The sequence below is a fragment of the Lampris incognitus genome, chromosome 1 (genome assembly GCF_029633865.1).
Source record: "Lampris incognitus isolate fLamInc1 chromosome 1, fLamInc1.hap2, whole genome shotgun sequence".
Classification (NCBI taxonomy): domain Eukaryota; kingdom Metazoa; phylum Chordata; class Actinopteri; order Lampriformes; family Lampridae; genus Lampris; species Lampris incognitus.
Window position 1 is genome coordinate 116,349,945 of NC_079211.1, and position 22,809 is coordinate 116,372,753.

The 22,809-nt window shown below is 45.4% G+C and overlaps 1 protein-coding gene across 1 annotated transcript in view; it reads left to right on the top strand.

The window, feature by feature from the left end:
• The window catches only part of LOC130111823 (tight junction protein ZO-2-like), a 178,819-nt gene that overhangs the window by 140,242 nt on the left and 15,768 nt on the right, over positions 1-22,809 (top strand). The window contains exons 16-20 of the mRNA XM_056279117.1: positions 3,307-3,402; positions 4,271-4,350; positions 5,993-6,203; positions 20,887-20,987; positions 22,046-22,282. Of these exons, the coding sequence (XP_056135092.1) occupies positions 3,307-3,402; positions 4,271-4,350; positions 5,993-6,203; positions 20,887-20,987; positions 22,046-22,282 (725 nt within the window). The remainder of the gene's footprint in view (positions 1-3,306; positions 3,403-4,270; positions 4,351-5,992; positions 6,204-20,886; positions 20,988-22,045; positions 22,283-22,809) is intronic.

Consider the following 22,809-nt stretch of genomic DNA (forward strand, 5'->3'; position numbering starts at 1 on the left):
GAAAAGGCATGGTCTAAAACAAAAATCTCCAAGGCCTAACTAGCCTAACGTTAAGGCTTTTTTCTTCTTCAAAAAATCAAAATGAGTAGTCCTAGTCCATTAGGCTACTCAACAAAGAGGGGCTAAAACCCTGGATTTGACATTGCCGACGCTGCAGGACCCTTTGCGCATTATAGATCCTTCTGTTTGGGACTGTTGGCTCCCTCGCAACTTCTGCAACCACCCCCTGTCGGAATTCTGCACGGTGCACCATTTCTCCGTCAGGGGGATGCACGTGTTCCCCAACATCGTGCACAATAATGTTAGCATCCACGTCCTCCACTTCAAATCTATTTGTGATCAGTGGCACTCTACAGTTCCATCTCCAGCACCTCCATCTAATGGTGTCTTGATTGGTGCGGTGCTTCTGATATCTGAAGTTCTCATGTACCAACACTTTGCCCCCTCGATCACCATCCATAACTATCGCCATTGTTTGTCTTCTTGTAGGCTAGTAAGCACATGACAGTGAGTCCACGAGTTATCACCGATAACAACCGATTGTTGCAAATTGTTGCAAGTTGGCGGGCGGTTTAGACATTGGTGAATTTTGATCATGTGGTTTAGAACGCCAGGAAACTTGCGTGCAGATGACCACACATCCACAACAAGTCTTAAATATTTCCAAACTCGAAATCATGTGTGCATTTGGCTATTTATAAATTATTTTTCGAGCAATATGTGTTTTGTGATTCAGCTTTAGCGTTGTTGATTAGCCTTTCATTCATATTTTGTCAAAAAGGCGTATTCATTAGCCTAGGCCTATGTCCCGTTATTTCTGTAGCATACAGCATCTTAGAATCTTAAGAGACCAGGCAGATATTGTTATTATTTTATTGTTATTACCATGCTATATTAGCCTACTTTATAATTATAAATATTTCAATTATCCAATTTTTAGCATTTCTAATATAAGTCTATATTGTTATTATTATTATTATTATTATTATCATCATCATCATCATCATCATCATTATTATTATTATTATTAGGCTATTATTATTATCATTACAATTATGATGCTTAAAGGGCCTTACTGAGCAGATGGTTTCTATCTAATATCTGTCAGATGCTTTTCCCAATAAGCTGGTGTGGTTATGATGGGAACGACGGCTTTCTAGGGAACATAGAAGAAGTGGGTCGGAATTGGCCTATTGTCGGTATCAGCCAGCTTTTGCAGGAGTCTATCCCTGGTACAATGCGCTAGACCTCTGGGAGATGGACTGCTGAGGACGGAACACAACACCTATCCTCAGCTCCCAGCACTTCTCGCGCAATGTGCTACTCATACGCTGAGTTGGCGGCACCCGGGATCGAACTCACGACCTTGCGATCCATAGGCGAGAGCTCTACCGACTGAGCTATGCCCGGGTACAGTTGCTCAAGGAACATAGGCTTACTATATTACATTCAGACACAGACGAGCCAGCTCACCTACTCGGCGAGGCACATTTTCCTCGATAAGTGACACATTTCACGCATAAATATCAGAGAACTACCGGGGTGGGTTATGCGCCCAAATATAGGCTATAGCCTAATAAGTTGAAATTGGTGTAGTGTCGAAAGTTTCCACATACTTTAGCCAACCTGGACTTTGTGAATTCGTTTTTGTGATACAAAAATAGGAATCGTATGATTCATTGTCTTCTTAATAATCTGCCCTAAATAATGCATTATTGAAAATGCACTTTTTGCGCCAAACAGCGTCAAACCTGCTGACCGGGGAACATAGGACCTTTCTTTATAAAAAGGGTCCTATGTTCCCCTAGGGCACCCGGGGAACATAGGACCCTTTTTATAAAGAAAGGTCCTATGTTCCCCTGCACATACAAAACGGGGAACATAGGACCCTTTTGGGGAAAAGTGGGGAATATAGGGCCCTCTGTATACAAAAAGGTCCGCTATTCCCCTGTCTCATACAAAGCGGGGAACATAGGACCCGGGGACTATAGGACCCGGGGACTATAGGGAGGACCCCTTGTTCTCTACGTTGCTTGCTACTGTATGCTACAAAATGGCAAGTGGTAACATAAGAGTAATTCAGCCATACATGGTCTAACCGGAAACCCATTCCGAAGAGGAATAGCGCAGGGTCGTGTACAAGTGGATGTATCAGAATGGTAATGTGTTTTATGTATCGCTCTCAGGCTCGCTACAACATTAGAAACACATGCACGAGTTGTCTCATGCACGACTCACATCTACGGTTGTCTCAGATTGGGTAGTGACAAAGCAGCATTGGTCAAATGAGCTACAGGGTGAGTGAAGAGAGGGCGTGGCGGTAGCGAGAACAAACGTTTTTCAAAGGTTTTGAATCACCACAAACACCAGAGGTTCTTGATCAAACAGTCATAACTGCACAAAAATAGTATGCTTTTAGTATATTTAGTAGTATGCGAGATTAGCTGCGGACCAATACACACACACGCACACTCAACCAAACACAGTATCCCCTCCAGGGTACCACGCGGTGGAGATAATAAACTTGGCAGATGACAAACATGTTGGCTCGTACTCGCTGAGTCCTCAGGGTGAATGGAGGGGAGTGGGCTTCAAATATAAGTTTTGTGGAAAACCCATCTGTTTTTGAGATAGAATTTCAAAACAGTGCTCTTGAAAATGGCTACTGCAAACCTGTGTTTTCTCTAGAAGTTTGACGGGGATGTTAGGATTTTTCCACCCATTTCTGCACCCATTTCTCTTGGATTTTTTGATCCTCTGGTAATAAATGAAGGCTCACTGTTTCTCCTTTAGTAAATTTGCAGCCAAAAAAAAAACCAAAAAAAAAACCACACCTCGATCATTGTTTTGAAAGCAGTGAAACTTAAAAATTGCAATGAGTAGGCTGGCTTCTTCTCTAGCTCGCATTGCCGAAGCGGGTGCACATAATGATATGTAAAGCACCAGCTCGTCCATTAACGGGATTGGTTGTTTTGGATTGTGACGTGTGAAATCCTGCCTGACTGAATCCATTTTTTGAGACTGTCCCTGGTACACTGCAGTTTCAAAGCAGATATGCTCAGCCATGGCATCGACTGCTTAGTTTGCCCCTGATGTCTTGAAATATTACCCTAATGCCACATGGACATTGAAAACTTGATTTTCATTGGAAGGGGGTCTTTAAATTAATTCTCAATGTTATTTTTTATGTTAATTTGGCATGTATGTATGTATACATACAAATATGTTAATAACATATGTTTAGTAACTGCAAAGGCTGTATACTCTATGTGGCTCTGCTAACAGTGAACTTCTCTGACCTTCCAGCTGGTTTCAGGCGGCCTGTGGTGCTGTTCGGCCCAATTGCTGATGCTGCCAACAAGAGGCTGGCCAATGAGATGCCTGATCTGTTTGTGATTGCCAGTAAGTCTCTTTTACTCTGTTTATATTTTTGTGTGAATTTGTGGGAACTGCTGCATGCCTGTGTATCTACAGGGTCTGGAAAGTACAGAAAAGTAGGGGGAAAAAAAACCCCCTAATTTTTATTCTTTTTTTTCTATTTTCTGAATCCAACAGCAGGGCAAACTCTGAAACTAGACCACTAGTATGTCTGCTGTCAGTTAATGTTTCCTTGGACAATACTTTTCCATCAAAACTGAGTCAGATTTTTCACATCTATTTTATTATAGTTGGCTGAAAGGGTTTCTTAATATTTGGTTGGGAAAAAATTGACATTTTCCTAAATGAAGTGCTCTTATGGTTTCATGACTGAATCGTTAACTTGTCGGCTAATAAGTGTGACATGTGAAGTGTGAACACTGAAGTGCCCAGCATTTCACTGCTCTTGTTAGATATCAGTATTATTATTATTATTATCATCATCATCATCATCATTATTGTTGTTATTATTATTTTCATCACTATTATAATTATCATTATTATTATTATTTTACTATTATTATTATGATTATTATTTTATTTATAAAGCACCAGCTGGAACTGGAATGACAGTGTGGCACTAGTAAATTAAACCTGCATACAGCACAATTGACACTACAGGCACCAAAAACTGCCAGTTATAAAAAAAAACAAGTAATGTGCTCTCTATCTGTTTGGGAAAAGTATTTGTTATTGTTATTACTCCTGGAATTCCAGATCTTGTCTCCAAGTCTGGAAAACAAGGTCTGGAATTTTAAGATTGAACTTGGGCCAAAACCATGTATTTATCTTAAAAATGCACGTTCTTTCAAAACTGCTTTAAATGTGTGTTGTGTCTGCACCCTGTTGACAGAAACAGAGCCGAAAGACGCAGGGACTGAGAAGTCCTCAGGTGTGGTGCGCCTCAACACCATCCGACAAATCATTGAACAGGTACACAAACTTTCTTGCAGGCACCCAACAACACATAGCGACACAACCAGTGGTTCAGCAACACGGTGACAGTTTAGTGACTGTCATCGTGTTTTGAAATATATGAGAGTTCATGTATGCACAAAAATGTGTGTGTGTGTATATATATATATATATATATATATATATATATATATATATATATACACGTGTGTGTGTGTGAGTGTGTGTGTGTGTGTGTGTATGTATATATACAATGCATCACAAAATGCATTGTGAAAGTAGGTCCTTCTGTAGTGCTTTTAGTGCTTTTGTAATCCCTTGTGTGAGAAGTATTTTTGAGAAAATACATTTATTAATTGTGTGCTTGATGATGCAACTGAATCTTTTGTGGCACAAACTCTACAAAACATGGAGAGTTTGATTCCAAAATGAGACGGCTGCTGCTTTGTAGCAGAATGTAGCTGGTATCAATTTGCATATGTTTTTTAACAGTTTGCCTCTTGTTGTATTTTTGCTGCATTTTATGTGATTTGTCATTGAGTTGAGCCAGTGTGCGAACTTTAATCAGACACAGCCTCCACGGAGGTAAAGGGTTCACTCTAGTTGATGATAAATATATTATCTTACTTGCCACAGTAACTTCAACTGTAACAAACATAACACAACTTGTACCATAACCGAACTTCTCTTGCCTCTAGTAAGTCATTTACAGTTGGCCACCTGCCCACCGTGTGTTGGCACTGCCACCACCCCACCGTGTGTTGGCACTGCCACCAGCCCACAACGTGTTGGCACTGCCACCCGCCCACTGTGTGTTGGCACTGCCACCAGCCTTCCATGTGTTGACACTGCCACCAGCCCACGATGTGTTGGCACTGCCACCAGCCCACCGTGTGTTGGCACTGCCACCAGCCCATGATGTGTTGGCACTGCCACCAGCCCACCGTGTGTTGGCACTGCCACCCGCCCACCGTGTGTTGGCACTGCCACCAGCCCACGATGTGTTGGCACTGCCACCAGCCCACCATGTGTTGGCACTGCCACCAGCCCACCGTGTGTTGGCACTGCCACCAGCCCACGACATGTTGGCACTGCCGCCAGCCCACGACATGTTGGCACTGCCACCAGCCCACCGTGTGTTGGCACTGCCACCAGCAGGACTGCAGAAGACTGCTTGGAAAACTATATGTTTGATATATAACGTTATATGTACAATGATGCCGCAGTGGTTAGCGCGGTCGCTCCACAGCAGGAAGGTCCTGGGTTCGAGCCCTGGGGTAGTCCAACCTTGGCGGTCATCCCGGGTCATCCTCCGTGTGGAGTTTGCATGTTCTCCCCGTGTCTGTGTGGGTTTCTGCCGGTGGCTCCGGTTTCCTCCCACAATTTAGTGGCCATTCCAGGGTGTCTCCCCGCCTGCCGCCCAGTGACTACTGGGATAGTCTCCAGCATCCCCGCCACCCTGAGAGCAGGATAGGCGGTTTGGATGATGGATGGATGGATGTACAATGATTTGAGGGTCATCAGTTTTAGCGCTTGATGACGCTCTGGGTTTATAGCGCTGCGTTAGGGAGCTACATCAGCTCTGCTGCATTTGGCTGCCGTCTTACAAAACTAGATATAAAATCCAGGATCTAATGTCAACTTTTATCACCCTGTGCAGGACAAGCACGCCCTGCTAGATGTGACCCCTAAGGCAGTGGGCACCCTCAGCTACACCCAGTGGTTACCCATCGTCATCTTCCTCAACCCTGACAGCAGGCAAGGCATCAAGGCCATGAGACAGAGAATAATCCCCAGCTCCAACCGAAGTGCTCGCAAACTCTTTGACCAGGCGGTAAAACTCAGGAAGGCCTGCTCCCACTTATTCACTGGTCAGTACCACACATAAACTTCATGTACAGACTGATTCAGCCGCACATTGTGTTACATACATGTGTTGTATTGTGTGTGCACTGTGCACAAAGAGATTCCTGGGATACACAGAACTACAACATGCAAATGTGAACCATATTTCCTGCCCCCTCCAGGACATAACAAACATATGCATACACGCACAGGTACTCCAGAAAGTTTTGTTTTTTCTGGCTTTTCCCCCTTTTTCTCCCTAATTGTATCCGGGCCAATTACCCCACTCTTCCGAGCCGTCCTGGTTGCTGCTGCACCCCTCCTGCCGATCCTGCCGATCCCCCTGCAGACTACCACAGGCCTCCTCCCATACATGTGGAGTTGCCATATGCTTCTTTTCACCTGACAGTGAGGAGTTTTGCCAGGGGGACATAGCGCGTGGGAGGATGACGCTATTCCCCCCAATTCCCCCCTCCACGTCGAACAGGTGCCCCGACTGACCACAGGAGATGTTAGTCCAGTGACCAGGACACATACCCACATCTGGCTTCCCACCTGCAGACATGGCCAATTGTGTCTGTAGGGACGCCCGACCAAGCCGGAGGTGTATTCCAGGAAGTTAAGTCAGTTCATTCAGACACAGAGTTCAGTGGGAGAAACGTTTCATCATCATCTAAGTAACTTCATCAGTCTCAGCTGACTGCAGGTGTCCCCGCCCTTATCGACAGTACAGATACATAACGACTGAAACTGGCAATATAAGATGAACTGATTTAATGTTCTGGGGTTTCTATACTGGCGGCACGGTGGCGCGGTGGTTAGCTCAGTCGCCTGACAGCAAAAGGGTCCTGGGTTTGAGCCCCAGGGTAGTCCAACCTTGTCAACCCGGGTCATCCTCTGTGTGGAGTTTGCATGTTCTCCCCTTGTCTGTGTGGGTTTCCTCCAGTGGCTCTGGTTTCCTCCCACAGTCCAAAGACATGTAGGTCAGGTGAATCGGCCGTACTACATTGTCCCTAGGTATGAATGTGTGTGTGAGTGTGTGAGTGTGTGTGAGTGTGTGTGTGAGTGTGTGTGTGTGTGTGTGTGTGTGTGTGTGTGTGTGTGTGTGTGGGCCCTGTGTGACAGACTGGTGGTCTGTCCAGGGTGTCTCCCCGCCTGCCGCCCAATGACTGCTGGGATAGTCTCCATCATCACTGAGAGCAGGATAAGCGGTTTGGATAATGGATGGATGGATGGCTGAGTAAGTACAAGCAGGTCTACCCTAGGCCAACCCTATACAGGATTACAATGAAAATCTACAGAACGGGGGGGGGGGGCTTGAGGGCTGGATTGGGAAACATGACACGTGTATAGGAAACGTAAGTTTGATGGCATTTATTTAGAAAGTAATGGATGAGGGACTGATGACAAGACTGCAAGGCAGAAGGGCCCAGTGGCTGAAGGGCAGCCAGTTCGAGGGGTCCAAATAGCGGTCCAGTCGAGGAACACAAGGAGCTGACACTCTGGGTCAGCTTTCGTTACGGTTTGATTTAATTCATGTTATTTCGGGTGGCATGCCAGGCGGGGTGGCAGTTGGTGGGGGATATTGTATTCCTTGGTGGGAAGGGTGGGTGGACAGTGGGGGTCAGAGGGTGTTGTAGTTGTGGGTCCATTGTTTGTCCCATTGATTGTATTGGTTTGTGTTTGAAAATTGAAAATAACACTTGCTTAAAAGAATTTTTTAAAAAAGAGGAAGAAGAGGTGTCGGGGTGGCGTAGCGGTCTATTCCGTTGCCTACCAACAAGGGGATTTGCGGTTCAAATCCCTGTGTTACCTCTGGCTTAGTCAGGCGTCACTACAGACACAATCGGCCGTGTCTGCGGGGGGGTAGACGGGTGTGGGTATGTGTCCTGGTCGCTGCACTAGCGCCTTCTCTGGACGGTCAGGGCGCCTGTCAAGGGGGGAGGGAGGACCTGGGGGGAATAGCGTGATCCTCCCATGCGCTATGTCCCCCTGGTGAAACTCCTCACTGTCAGGTGAAAAGAAGCGGCTGGTGACGCCACATGTATTGGAGGGGACATGGTAGTCTGCAACCCTCCCCGGATCAGCAGAGGGGGTGGAGCAGAGACCGGGATGGCTCGGAAGAGTGGGGTAATTGGCCACCCAATTGGTATCCTTTTGACACATGAGCTTTCCATTTTGCATAAAAAAGAAACGAACACTTGGGCAGGCAAGGACGTCCGTCCTCAGACTGTCATATGTTATTTACAAATGTGCAAGGCTGCTCTCTCTGTCTTATTAGCATGGGCCTGCACTGTCGCTGGCTCTTTCAGGGTACTAACAGAGTCCCAGTCATTTGTGGCGTCTGCAATACATGTTCGGTTGTCCTGCTGATTTTGCAGCTGTGTCTTGCTCAAGCATTACCTTGTGATACCGTCTCATTGTTGGTTGCGTGAGCCTCCCATTTACGGACAGGAAGAGCTGCGGGGAGTGTAATGGCTGTTAATTAATCCAAGGACCATGTGATATGGGCTTGCCTGTAGAGGTCAAAAACCCCGGTTGTTTCCACAGTGTGCCAAAATCATGGAAAACTCCTAAAGCATATATGCTGTCAGTGTACACAGTCAATGTTTTCTCTTCTGCTAGTTTGCAAGCTTGGGTTAAATCAAAGAGTTCCACTGTCTTTACAGATGAATGGCCTTGGAGGCACGCACTTTTAGTGATGTCATGATCACCCACTGCTGCATCTCGTACTTCATTTTGCACTGTGACTGGGTTTTATTCTAGCAGATCCATCAACATACCATACATAGTCAAAGTCAATGAGTATTTCCTGTAAAACCACTCATGTGCTGCAAACTTGCACAGTCGTGGCCAAACAATCATGATGTTCCCCATCTTCAGCAGTAGGAGGCAGGGTGGCAGGATTTAGAGCTGTGCAGCGTTTGATCTCGACATTCGGCAAAGATAAGAGAATGTTTTTGTATCCCAGCCAGCGCTGGAGACAAATTAGCTGTTTTCTGCTCTTGCAGAATAGAGGCCACTGAATGGGGTACCAATAGTTTAACTTTCTGATAACCCACTATATCCCATGATGCAACTATGGCTTTCTCTGCTGCAGCTATTACTCTCAGACAGAGAGACAGGTCCAATGCTGCACTGTCTAATATTGAGGAAAAATATGCCACTGGTCATTGTTTTCCCCATGTTCTTGTAAAAGAACAGATGTCATAAAGGCTGCCTTTTCATCCACAGTCTGTGTGAATGGTCTGTCTGCATCGGGCAGTCATAATATAGGTGTGGTAGCCAAACTCTGTTTTAGTTGGGTGAAAGCTGCGTCGGGAGCTTCTGTCCACTTACGTTGTCAGTTGGTTTTAGTCCATGGCCATGCATAATAGATAATACTTTATGGAGTGAGTTACTCACCATCATGTGGAGACCCTGCTCCCTGCCACAGGATTTTCCTCCATCATACTGATCACTGTCTATGTTCCACTGCAAACTGGGGCATCAGCTGCTGCCCAGATGTTAGAAAGCCACATTACGGATATTGAAAACCTGCATTCAGATTCGGTGGTGTTGTTACTCAGTGACTTTAACCATGCCAACCTGAATAAGACTCTACCAAGGTTTAACCTGCTGGCAGGACCAGACAGGGTGTCGGGCCGCACACTGAAGACATGCGCTGACCAACTAACAGGGGTGTTCACCGACATCTTCAACCTCTCCTTACAACAAGCTGTAGTCCCCACTTGCCTTAAATCCACCACCATTGTACCTTTACCCAAGAAGACAGCAGTCAACTGCCTCAATGACTATCGCCCAATTGCCCTGATCCCAGTTATTATGAAGTGCTTTGAGAGGATTATACTCTCTCACATCAAGGACGTCATCTCCACAGATCTGGACAGCCACCAATTTGCCTATCAGGGGAACAGATCTACAGAGGACGCAGTCTCAGTTACACTTCATACAGCCCTGTCCCACCTGGAGCATCCAAACACATATGTCAGGATGCTTTTTATTGACTTCAGCTCCACTTTCCATACAATAATCCCCCATAAACTGGTACACAAACTCAGCAGCCTAGAATTAACCACCTCAATCTGTTCATGGATTATGGACTTTCTCCCTCACAGACCACAAAATGTCAGGACAGGTAACCATACATCTTCAACCCTCATCCTGAACACAGGTATGCCGCAGGGCTGTGTGCTCAGTCCAGCCCTCTTCACCCTTTTCCCCACGATTGTACCCCCTTTCACTCCTCCAACACTATAGTGAAGTTTGCTGATGACGCCACTATAGTGGGACTCATAACCAACAACAAGGAGACACACTACAGAAAGGAGGTCCAACATCTGGCTGGGTGGGGTTCAGACAATAACCTGGTCCTGAACACAAGTAAAACAAAGGAGATCATTGTGGACTTTAGGAGATCCAGGAAGACCACCCCACCCCCACTGCACATAAACAGTGAAGAGGTTCATATTGTGGATAACATCAAACTCCTGGGAATCCACATAACTACACCTCAGCACCTCCCACCTGGTGAAGAAAGCACAACAGAGACTTATCCTCCTCAGGAAACTTAAACAAGCCGGTCTCCCCTCTCAGCTCCTGGTCAACTTTTACAGAAGCACTATAAAAAGCATCCTCTGTCAATGTGTCACAGTATGGTATGCCAGCTGCACAACAGAGAATAGGAAGGACATGGCCCAGGTGGTAAAGACAGCACAGAGGATAGTGGGAGCTGTGCTCCCAAACCTGGATGCTGTGTATGCTGGCCGCCTACAGAGGAAAGCCAGCAACATCAGCAAACACACAACACACCCAGGTCACTGTCTGTTTGTTCCCTTGCCATCAGGGAAAAGATACCACACCATCAAAACCCAGACTAACAGGCTGAGAAACAGCTTCTTCCCCAGAGCTGTAGCCTCCATTGCCCCCCCACACACACCTGCCTAAAGCTGCTGAGGACTAACTGCTACTAAAGCCACTGCAATATGGACAACTATGTACAATAATCCCATGCACATTTTTTAACTTTAAAAGCTGCTGCTATCTTTTATTGTCTCATTTTCATTGTTTTGCTACCTCACTTATTTTTTACCCCCTCACTTGTTTATACTAAATGTTGTTTGTCCTTGTTTTTAATCTTGTTTTTTAATCATTTACCTTGTCTAGTGCTGGTGGTCTGAGAGTCACCAAATGTAATTTCGTTGTGTGCACAATGACAATAAAGTATCTTATCTTATCTTATCTTATCTTATCTGATCTGATCTGATCTGATCTGATCTGATCTGATCTGATCTGATCTGATCTTATCTTATCTTATCTTATCTTATCTTATCCATGTCGCCACCAGATATGACAGTGTTGGATCAATGTTACAGTGTAATTTCTGATGCATTGCATTCCGTAGCTTGGGCATCCCTGGGACAGTCTGATCATTACATTTCCCCCGCACTCAACCCTGCAGTCACACATATCATCAACTCCTCGCTTACAAGGGGTGTGTTCCCCACCGCATTTAAGCAAGCTTGGGTCACCTTGCTGCTCAAAAAACCTACACTCAACCCATCCCAGGTTGAAAACTACAAACTGGTTTCACTCCTACCCTTTTAGTCCATGGGCCAGACGATATTTCGGTACACTCAAGGTGGCAAAACTTACTTATAATTTTTGAAAGGACCCATGTCTGCAGATGATATTTTGGTATGATAACCATTCCTGAGTGGCAGCTGTATCACAGTTATCAGCTCATGAAGTTAACCACCCGCTAAACTAAATTGCATTTTAGACGCTGGTGCATATCCTGGTTTAGCCTCATGGTCAGGACATTTTTCAATGTTCTATAATATTGTCTTTGGTATAATTTTAAAGGGGACCTTCTTAGCTTTCATTCAAGCCCTGTTGTGGATATTTCTCACAAATATAGAGGTCACTTGAGCTCTTCAACCCGTCAATAACACACATCTTTCTGCAATGTTCGCCTAAACTATATACTTTCTTTTAGCCCTGTGGCATCTAGGAATATCAGGGACACAAAACACAAAAACTGGAATACTCACAGGACTGTAAAGATTCAGAAAATGTATAATATACCCATACTATTTCATTGTGTGAGGTGATTGTGAGCCTTAAATGAGAACTAGACCAAAGCCAGTTAGGTCACAAACTGGTCTCTATACATTTGTTTAAATACACAATCAAAATACATGATAAAAAGGAATACCATAGTGAGGTAATGAACTATTTTAATATTTTAAGCAACATTGACATTTACATATACTTAGTCAATGATACATGTAATCCCATATCATTAGTGGGTATATGTAATGGTAATGGGTAGGGTAATGGGTATATGTGAATATGGTTACATTATTGTTATCAAGCTCTGGGTAACCAAGTCCAGAATCAACATCCTGTGCATCAATAGACTACTACCACAGTAATACCATCAGAATCATCACACTGTCATTCATCAAACTGCTCGTTTCTCTCATCATCTGACTCCCCAAGTTCAAAGTCCAGTTCTGGACCATCCTGCTGTTTTTGGTTACTGCAGGTCTGTAACCTGCACATGTCTGTGCATGGAAGTCCATTTGACAGGCACATGCAGCTTGGCATTTTGCATGAATGCACACACTTGCATGTTAGCATTTCCAAGACCACATCTGGTGCAGGTGGGGAGCGCATCCAGTAAATGGCCAGCTTGCCTTCATCGTCTGTCCATCCATACTCAGTAGGGCTTGGCACCACAGGGTTAGCCTGCAGACAGCACTTCCATATTGCTGCCTGATAGTTGGCTCGTTGAACATGCATAAAGAGACAGTCTCTACATGGTGGCAGCTGGCTGGACTCAACCTCTCCCCTTTTGGTGCAGAAGAGCTGGTAACGCGGTTTGTTCACCTCAGCAGTGCTGCTATTAGCAACATACATCCGACAGGTGAACTGCTCAATTTTCTGGAACAGCTCATCACTCACATTCCATGTCTGTCCCAGTTGACTAAAAGTCTCTTGGCAGGAAGTGTGCTTTCTCACTATCTTCAGGGCATTCAACTTCCCTCGACCAGCGAATGCACTGACAGTGTCGCAGCCTGTGAAGGCATGTAAGCCAATTAGGCTGTCACATATGCTGTCTTCAAGTGAACTTGCCAGTTTGGTGATGTCGACAAACCGTGTGCGGTTCTGAGTCCCACACTTCTGGTAGATGGGACAGGACAAGTGATGTCCTTCTGGAAGCCAAGACAAAGCACCATGACATCAGTGTCCTCAGCTGTGATGATAACTGACTTTGAGCCCGCATTTGCTGCATGCAATGCATGCAGGAGCAGACGGGTGTCAGCTTCTTCATGTGTGGAGTGCAGTTCTGCTGCTTCCTCACACCCATCTTCTGTCAACTTGTAGCAGGTTTCCTCACAGGTCATGTACAACACCTTGCCATGCAGCATAGCTCTGTATCGTGGGAGTTTCCACTCTTCCACCAGAAACTTGATGAGACTGGTCTTGTTGGAGGAACTGCACAGAAATTGTCTCCACTGCTGCACGTGGTGTCCCCCTGCAAGATTATTGTACTGGAGAGTGATGTCTCCACCCCGGTTCAGTCGTTCAGCATCTTTGATCGAAGTCTGGTGATAGACATCAAAAACAACATCAATCCTCCCACTCTGTGCTCCCTCATGGAGGACCTGGGTCAAGGCTGACTCTGCCACCTGTGCAAAGGTTTTGTTGTTGCCATTCATTTTTTGGACCAGGCTCATCCCATCAATGATGGAAGTAGATGGGATTGGGATGTCTTCTGCAGGAGATACATTCTTTTCAAGCTCTCTGGCAAGTGCAGCCTTGTTTGTTTTTCGTAAGGACCCATCAGCATTTGCCAGTGCCCATGGTAGTGGGCCCAATGGGTAGGCAAGGACATCCTTCAGATTCACCTTCCTGCTTTCAGCCACCAGGATCATGTGACTGAAAAGGTTTCTATCTGCCTTCAGAACCACATCCTGTGCTTTCTTTCCATGAGCTTGTTTTGTGCTGACATTGGAGAATGTTTTCAGACTTTGCTTGGTCATCTTGTCGTGGAATTTCACAGGTGGTGGGTCTGCATCTAACCTTGTTTGCTGGAATGCTTGGTAGGCCTCTTCTCCTTTCTCAAGAGCTCTCAAGAGATCTATGGTCACATCAGGTGGAGCCATGTTGCCAGTGGAGAGGCTAACCAAATCAATCTCATCAGGGGACATAGGATTGAGCCAGTTATTCTCCATAAGGTCCATGAGAGACTGGTCATCTGCTTCATCTCTCTTGATCCTTGGACTCTGTAGATCTGGATGAGACCATTTGCACCTGCCTTGACCTGTCAGGTCTCTCAGCTGTCTGAGGTACATGCTTCTATACTCAGCTGTGAGATAATATTTGGTCACAGCTCCTGGCTTCAAGCTGAATCCCTTTGTCCCTCCAGCTGTTTGGGTGTCTTTGTTCACCGTTTCTTCTATAGCTTGGTCAACAGGGATTCGGCCAAAGGGATTGGTGGAGCCCAGTTGGACTGAGAAGCCTCCTTCCATGAATTCTGTGTACACATCTGGGTGTGTGATGGGCAGCTCAGACATCTGGGCGTAGTAGTAGGGGAGGTAGCGTGCATAATTCATCCTGTCATAAGCAAAGCACCATGGGATCATTGCTCGAATGCTAGCCAAGTGTAGCATCCAGTCTCCCTCTCTGGATGCTCGGATGAGCCCCAACAAGATTTCAACCATGTCCAAATAGGACATCCAGAAGTTCGAGAAGCTGCCGTTTCCACCTCTAAGGAACTCACGGTAGACTTCAAATAGATCCATGATGCGTGTACAAGAGCTGTTCTCGAGGACCTCCTTCAAAGCATGTTGTGAGACTTCTTTCTCAATGCTGTCAATGGTCTTCAGTGTCTCATTCAGGTGAACCATGTCATTCCTGTGAGTTTCTTCCAACCAGGACAGGAAACCATTCAAGGTCAGTCGCATGAGAGCCTCATACAGGAGCTTGTGTAGTCGCACTGCCCTGTTGTACTTGCGGCCATCCATAACACCAGCAATTGAGCCTTCTGCAATCATGCCAGACTCAATGCAGTGGTCTTTGAGTCCAGCATCTTGGAAACGCTTCCCTATTATTGCCAGCAGTGTGCAGATGGTGTGGAATACCCCAAGCCTAACGATGATATCATGGAACTTGTCATGGTGTTTCCATGTGATCTCGACAGCCTTCGCATACAGGGCTTGGTCAAAGACACAGACAATCTTCCTCAGGCCTAAGCACTGCATGATGCTCAGTGACTGGTTAAGCACCTCGTTGACAGTAGACATTTGTGTCGCTGGAGCATTGATGGTAGGCAGATAGCCTATATTGTCGGGGATGACCGTCATCTCTCCTCGAGTCAGGATGTTGAAGCCTGTCCAGCTGCTGACTGACTGTTCTTCTTGTTGGGACATGCGTGCTAGGGCCCAAAGAAGGTTTTTCTCTCTGGCAAGCTTAGTATTGGCCGCAGTATCGGCATCTGACTTTTTGCTTTGTGGTGGCCCTACCCGTTGTCCAGCATTGTAAGTTGGTAACATTGGTGGGGGTCCATCAATGCTTCTCTTCTTTGTTTTGGGAACAGTGGGCATGGGTTGGACAGGAAGTGGGTTGACTGGCTTTGCTTGCACAGCAATCCCATTGACTCTGTGAGATGTTCCCTCACCACTGACAGTTTCTTCAAGACGGTCGATATTGTCCCAGGCTAAAGTTGTGAATATGCCAGGATGGATGTTAGCTGGAAGGGCAATGCCACTCCCTGATGATGAGAGTTTCTGGAGACACAGGGCAGTGTTGATCTCTTCCATCTGTGAATAGGACACACTGTGACCAAGTCGGTTGAGGATGTTTATCAACTCTACATTTCCTGTCAACGATTTGACACTGAATGGCAGAACAATGTGCTTGGAAGGCTTGGTATTTCCACATGTCACTACATATACTATGTCATGGCCAAATGACTGCAGAAGGCACTGCACTCTCTGGGATGCATGATCAGGATCATTTGAGCCTGTGAGTAGAGAGTACAGGAAGATAATGAGCGACTCTGGAATTGTAGGACATTCTGCTTCTGGTTTGACTTCAGGCGGCCAGGTTTGAGGAACATCTTGACTTTTAATGTCTGCTCTCAATTTGATGGCTGCTTTGGCTATAACATCTTGTGCACTGACACTTTTCAGGGTCTGCAGCTCCCTTTTGAGAGACTGATTTTCTTTGGCAAGTTCCCTCATGGACAAGTTATCGGGATAGAGGAGGAATTTTCCTTTCTCATCAGGGAATATCTGCAAGGCTCCAGCAAACTCACTCTCCAGGTTTCGCCTTATGTGCTTCTTGGTTGATTCCTTGACTTGGGCAATGCCTTGGGAGTTCATTGAAGCTACCAGTCTAGAAGAGAGATCAGTCATTGTCATCACTTGAGGATTGCCAAAAAGCTCCATCCTGATGAAGAGGAACAGCTCATTGTATGCCTTATTCACAGCAGCTTCATACTGGGCTGCAGCATCATCATCTTCATTGCTGGCAACCTCTCCTTTGGAAACCTCTTCTTTGGTGTAAAGTCTATAGCATGACCTGTGGTAGTGCCCTTCAGCTGCTACAAGGTCTCTACTCACAATGGCAAGGATTCTGCTGTCCCTTTTCTTTGTGGCTGCACTCCTGATCTTTGCATCAGTTCGCAGTTCTCGACACTGCACCAGTACTTCTCTCGTATTCTGTCTCTTGGAATATTTGCTGTTTTTCTGATAAAATATGCACTCTGCATCATAAGTCCTAGATGTACTTGGAGCATGTCGAGCTACTCTCTTAGATTGTTTCTCTTCAGCAGAGACACAACTTTTCTTTTCTTTTGCAAGGAGGCCATCAAGAATTTGCTTCATAGTGAAGATACTGCGACACTTTCTGTGGTAGTAGATTGCTGGAATCTGTCCCTCAGGAATGTCTTTTGCCAGTTTCAAAACTGGTGCATGATTTCGTATCTGAGCTGCCCTGAGCAGAGTTCTCCATGAGTCGACACTTTGTAGTGAAACCAGCTTATCTGTATCATCAGAACAGTGGATAATGCACTCCACCCGTGGGCGCTTTGGTATTGGGTAAAAACTTGCTTGTTCACCAGTGGCCATATTCAGTCAGTTTTTACCTGCCACATACAAACAAATACATGTAACTTAGGTGTATGAACACTACTAAAACAAAGTTTACTTTGCTTCACCAGCGTCATATTACCATTATTTATCTTACATAGCCACAAATAGATACATTACCTAGTTGCTATGCAACAGCTGTATTTTGTCCACATGAGGCCGCTAAAATCAACACAAGATGAAAGTTCCTCGTAGCCACTTTAACTAATCATATTAACATATACATTAAAAGAACATGCTAACATTATGGGAAATTAGCTTACAATCTTCTCCAGAGTGAGACAAGAAGATAGATACCAGTTTCCTCTATATGTGTTTAGTAGAAAGCTATCTGGCTGCACGTTAGCCTAGCTTAGCACAATGAATGGAAGTACACAGTACTGGTTATCCTTGGTTGTTGGCCAACTAAGAACTGTCCCAGAGTTTAAGCTAGGCTAATCAGTACCAGGGGTGTTGAAATGCTATATTTGTAAAAATCTGGGCAAATACACAATCGTGAGAGGCACAGAAACAGGTTTCCTGAAAGAAAAATGAAATAGCTGCTCATTTGGAAAGGTTATCATGTATTATTTTACTTCTGTTAGTGTACCAAATAAAATGGCACCAGTGAAGTTGTGTCACCTTGGGTGATATCGATATCTGGTCTGACCCATGGACTAACTGGCTTTGGTCTAGTTAGTTTCTTAGTAATAATGCCCTTCTAATTTAAGGTTCACAATCACCTCACACAATGAAATAGTATGGGTATATTATACATTTCCTGAATCTTTACAGTCCTGTGAGTATTCCAGTTTTTGTGTTTTGTGTCCCTGATATTCCTAGATGCCACAGGGCTAAAAGAAAGTATATAGTTTAGGCGAACATTGCAGAAAGATGTGTGTTATTGACGGGTTGAAGAGCTCAAGTGACCTCTATATTTGTGAGAAATATCCACAACAGGGCTTGAATGAAAGCTAAGAAGGTCCCCTTTAAAATTATACCAAAGACAATATTATAGAACATTGAAAAATGTCCTGACCATGAGGCTAAACCAGGATATGCACCAGCGTCTAAAATGCAATTTACTTTAGGGGGTGGTTAACTTCATGAGCTGATAACTGTGATACAGCTGCCACTCAGGAATGGTTATCATACCAAAATATCATCTACAGACATGGATCCTTTCAAAAATTATAAGTAAGTTTTGCCACCTTGAGTGTACCGAAATAGGAAATTTTGGGCTCTGGCCCATGGACTATTTCTTTCAAAAATACTTGAGCGCACGGTCTTTAACCAAGTCTCTAATTCCTTTCAGAGAACAATCTGTATGACCCGAATCAGTCTGAGTTTAAGGGGGGGCACTCTACCGAGACGGCACTCCTGTTGGTAATAGAATCACTGCGTTTGGCTAGAGCTGCTGGTCAGTCCTCAGCTATATTGCTGCTAGATCTGTCAGCTGCCTTTGACATGGTTAACCACTAAATTCTCCTGTCCACACTCATTGAGTTTGAGTATCTTGGAGGGGAGAAGCATCCAAACCGCATGGCTTATCCACAGGGGTACCTCAAGGGTCAGTGCTCGGTCCCCTTCTCTTCTCAATATACACCACCTCACTTGGTACAATCATCCGCTCCCATGGTTTCTCATACCACTGCTATGCTGACGATACCCAGCTCTTCCTCTCATTCCTGCCAGATGACCTCAAAGGTCTCAGCATGGATGTCATCACACTTTGCTGATATCTCTGCATGGATGAGTGAACGCCACCTTCAGCTTAACCGATCTAAGACTGAACTCCCAGCCAGTCCATCTTTACAACGACAGATCAAATATCCAGCTCGGATCAACCCAACGCATGCCCACAAAGTCTGCCCGAAACCTGGGTGTCATGATTGATGACCAACTAACCTTTAAGGTTTACGTGGCCTTGATTGCTCAGTCACGCCAATTTGCCCTGTACAACATCAGGAAAATTAGACCCTACCTATCTGAGCATGCAGCACAACTCCTGGTAATATCAAGCATTAACTACTGCAACTCCTTACTGGCAAGTCTCCCTGCATGCACTTTCAAACCTCTGCAAATGATCCAGAACATGGCGGTGTATCTGGTCTTCAACCAACCCAAAACGTCATGTCACTCTGCTGTTCATATCCCTCCACTGGCTCCCAGTTGCTGCTCACATCAACTTCAAAACCTTAATACTCGCTTACAAAACAGCAACTAAAACGGCTCCCTCTTACCTGAACTCCCTCATTCAGGTCTACACTCAGTCCGTCTCACTATGCTCTGCCAATGAAAGGTGCCTGGCACTTCCACCACAAAGGGGCCCTAAGTTACTAGCCAGACTCTTCTGTTCTGTAGTTCCCCTGTGGTGGAACGAGTTACCAAAATCCATTCAAACCGCTGAGTCCCTGTCCATCTTTAAGAAGAAGCTAAAGACCCAGCTCTTTCTCTAACACCTCCACACCTGATGGTATTTGTATGGGGGGGGGGTCGCTTCTATGCACCCTATGCATTGCCTTTGTGCACTGCCTGTTGACACCTATGTCCTATCAGACTTGAACCTAGTTTGTTGACACTTACTTTTGTTGTCGCCTCCTGACTGGATCCTTGCTGGTGTCTTATTAACTCAGACGTATGTTGCTTTAGATAAAACCATCTGCCAGATGAAACTGTACATTATATGGCAGACAAATTGGCTTCACAGGTGGTTTGTAAACAGCTACTGGCATAACAAATACAAATTCCCTTGGTATATAGAAGGGTCTGCAATCGGTGGTGTTTCCAGTTTCATTGCCCTCCAATGTGCAAGTACATAGGCCCTCCAGGATATCCTATTGCTGCCCAATTAATGCCTGATTGAAAGTAGGAGTATAACTTGTGGTAATGTACATGGCCTCATCCAAGGTGATCTTTTTAAAACCAATGTAAGTAGTGCAGTGTACATTAAAAATAAAGCAGATGTGGCAAAAAAAAAGGTTGCATATATTGTTAGTGTGTTGGTGTAATCATTTGCTGTTTTTGGCCAAAGAGAAATTTCACCAATGTCCAACTTTATTTGCATGGAGCAATCATGGAGGTGACATTTTTATAATGTGCATAATTCTTGTCAATGTTGTGTGTATCGCCATAGCCCGTTATAACAAACTGGCTTACTGCCACAATCAGTGGATGGCAAAAGAACAACGAAGCTGATTGGCTTAGATGTTTGTTTCATAATCTACACCATTAACAAACTCTCACGCATTACATAATAGTTAGTAGGTAATGTACAGCTCTCTTGGCAGGGGACTGGCGATTTCCCTGTCTAAGGTAATTGCACCAATGTGGTGATAGTTATAAAACATTAGATAGACTACCATCTTTCACTTTAAAGAACATGGAAGAAGTTTAGTTTCAAGAATCAAGAAGAACTTTGTGTCAACTTTGTGTCATTGTGCCGAGCACAACAAATTGGCTGTGTGTCAACCTCAAAATGGTGCATATGTAAAAGAGATAAGAAACATGAAATATCCACTTTCTCCTTATTTCTGACGTTCTTCTCCCACCCTTTCCTCCCATGCAGCCACCATAGATCTGAACTCAGCCAACGATGCCTGGTACGGCAGTATAAAAGACTCCATAAGACAGCAGCAGATGCAATCTGTCTGGGTCTCTGATGGCAAGGTAAAAAAAACAACACAGACACTTCAGACGATTTTCTGCATTTTAGTTTTATGTTATATATTCTGGTTCCCTGGCCTTTTCATGGCTGCGATTTTTAATTTGATTGGGCATTCTTGTATTCATTTTACCATTTCTGTCCATCTTTACACTTTCCGGTGACACTTTATTTCAGGGGGTCAGAAATTACCTAGTAATTTCCTAGTAATAAGGTGGCAATTTTTACAGGTAATTTTACAGCTAACCCTAACCCAAATTACAGGGTAATTTCGACCTTATTTCTAAGAAATTACGTGATAATTACCACCTTATTACTAGGAAATTACTAGGTAATTTCGACCCTCTAAATTAAAGTTTAACCCACTTTTCCATCATAAGACATCTAAATATATACAATGAAGAGAGTCAACAAATACTATATCTAGTTGCTTTCTCACTATAATGACCTTAAAAAGTGTCCTGTCGGCATCCGGGTAGCGTGGCGGTCTGTTCTGTTACCTACCAACGGGGATTGCTGGTTCGAATCCCTGTGTTACCTCCAGCTTGGTCGGGCGCCCCTACAGACACAATTGGCCGTGTCTGCGGGTGGGAAGCCGGGTGTGGGTGTGTGTCCTGGTCGCTGCACTAGCGCCTCCTCTGGTTGGTCAGGGCGCCTGTTCAGGAGGGGAGGGGGAACTGGGGAGAATAGTGTGATCCTCCCACGCGCTACGTCCCCCTGGTGAAACTCCTCACTGTCAGGTGAAAAGAAGCGGCTGGCGACTCCACATGTATCGGAGGAGGCATGTGGTAGTCTGCAGCCCTCCCCGGATCAGCAGAGGGGGTGGAGCAGCTCGGAAGAGTGGGGCAGTTGGCCAGATACAATTGTAGAGAAAAAAAAAGGGGGGGGGGTCCTGTCAGCTTCACATCACTCAGAGCATGCTCACTGTTTTCTGTTTCCTGCCAGTGGTGCTCTACAGCTTGGTTGTGTTTGTGTCTCTTTACTGTTATGTCCTCTGTTTTCTTGCGCTATCTGTCCGTCTGTCCTTTCCATGCACCCAAGATCCATCATGTGTCTTTTTTAGCTGGAGGGGCCACAAACTAAACTGGACATCCGAGATGTGGACCGCATGTCCTACCTGTCAGCGATGTCTGTCGACTACCTCAGTACAGACAGCCGGCTAGCTTCTGACCTGGATGACATGATTGATGAGGGCGGGGCCCATGCTTACAGCAGGATGGAGGGCAACTCACTGGAACGTCACCAGCCAACACACGCCTCCACCATCAGCCGCTCCTCTGAACCTGTTAAAGCTGAGGAGGTCAGCAAAAAAATGGACTGTTGTGGCCATGCAACTGCCTCCACATTCAACCCCCCCCCACACACACACACACAGAAACACCTATAATTGTGCTTATGAATGGCCATGGAATTGTGCCATTCATAACATTTGTATAGACAGGGGCGTCCGGGTGGCGTGGCGGTCTATTCTGTTGCCTACCAACATGAGGATCATTGGTTCGACTCCCACTATTACCTCCAGGTTGGTTGGGCATCCATACAGACACAACTGGCCGTGTCTGCGGGTGGAAAGCCGGATGTGAGTATGTGTCCTGGTCGCTGTACTGGCGCCTCCTCTGGTCAGTCGGGGCACCTGTTTGGTGGCGGGACTGGGGGGAATAGCGTGATCCTACCACGCGCTACATCCCCCTGACGAAACGCCTCACTGTCAGGTGAAGAGAAGTGGCTGGTGACTCCACATGTATCGGAGGAGGCATGTGGTAGTCTGCAGCCCCCCCACCCCCCCAGATCGGCAGAGGGGGTGGAGCAGCGACCGAGACCGCTCAG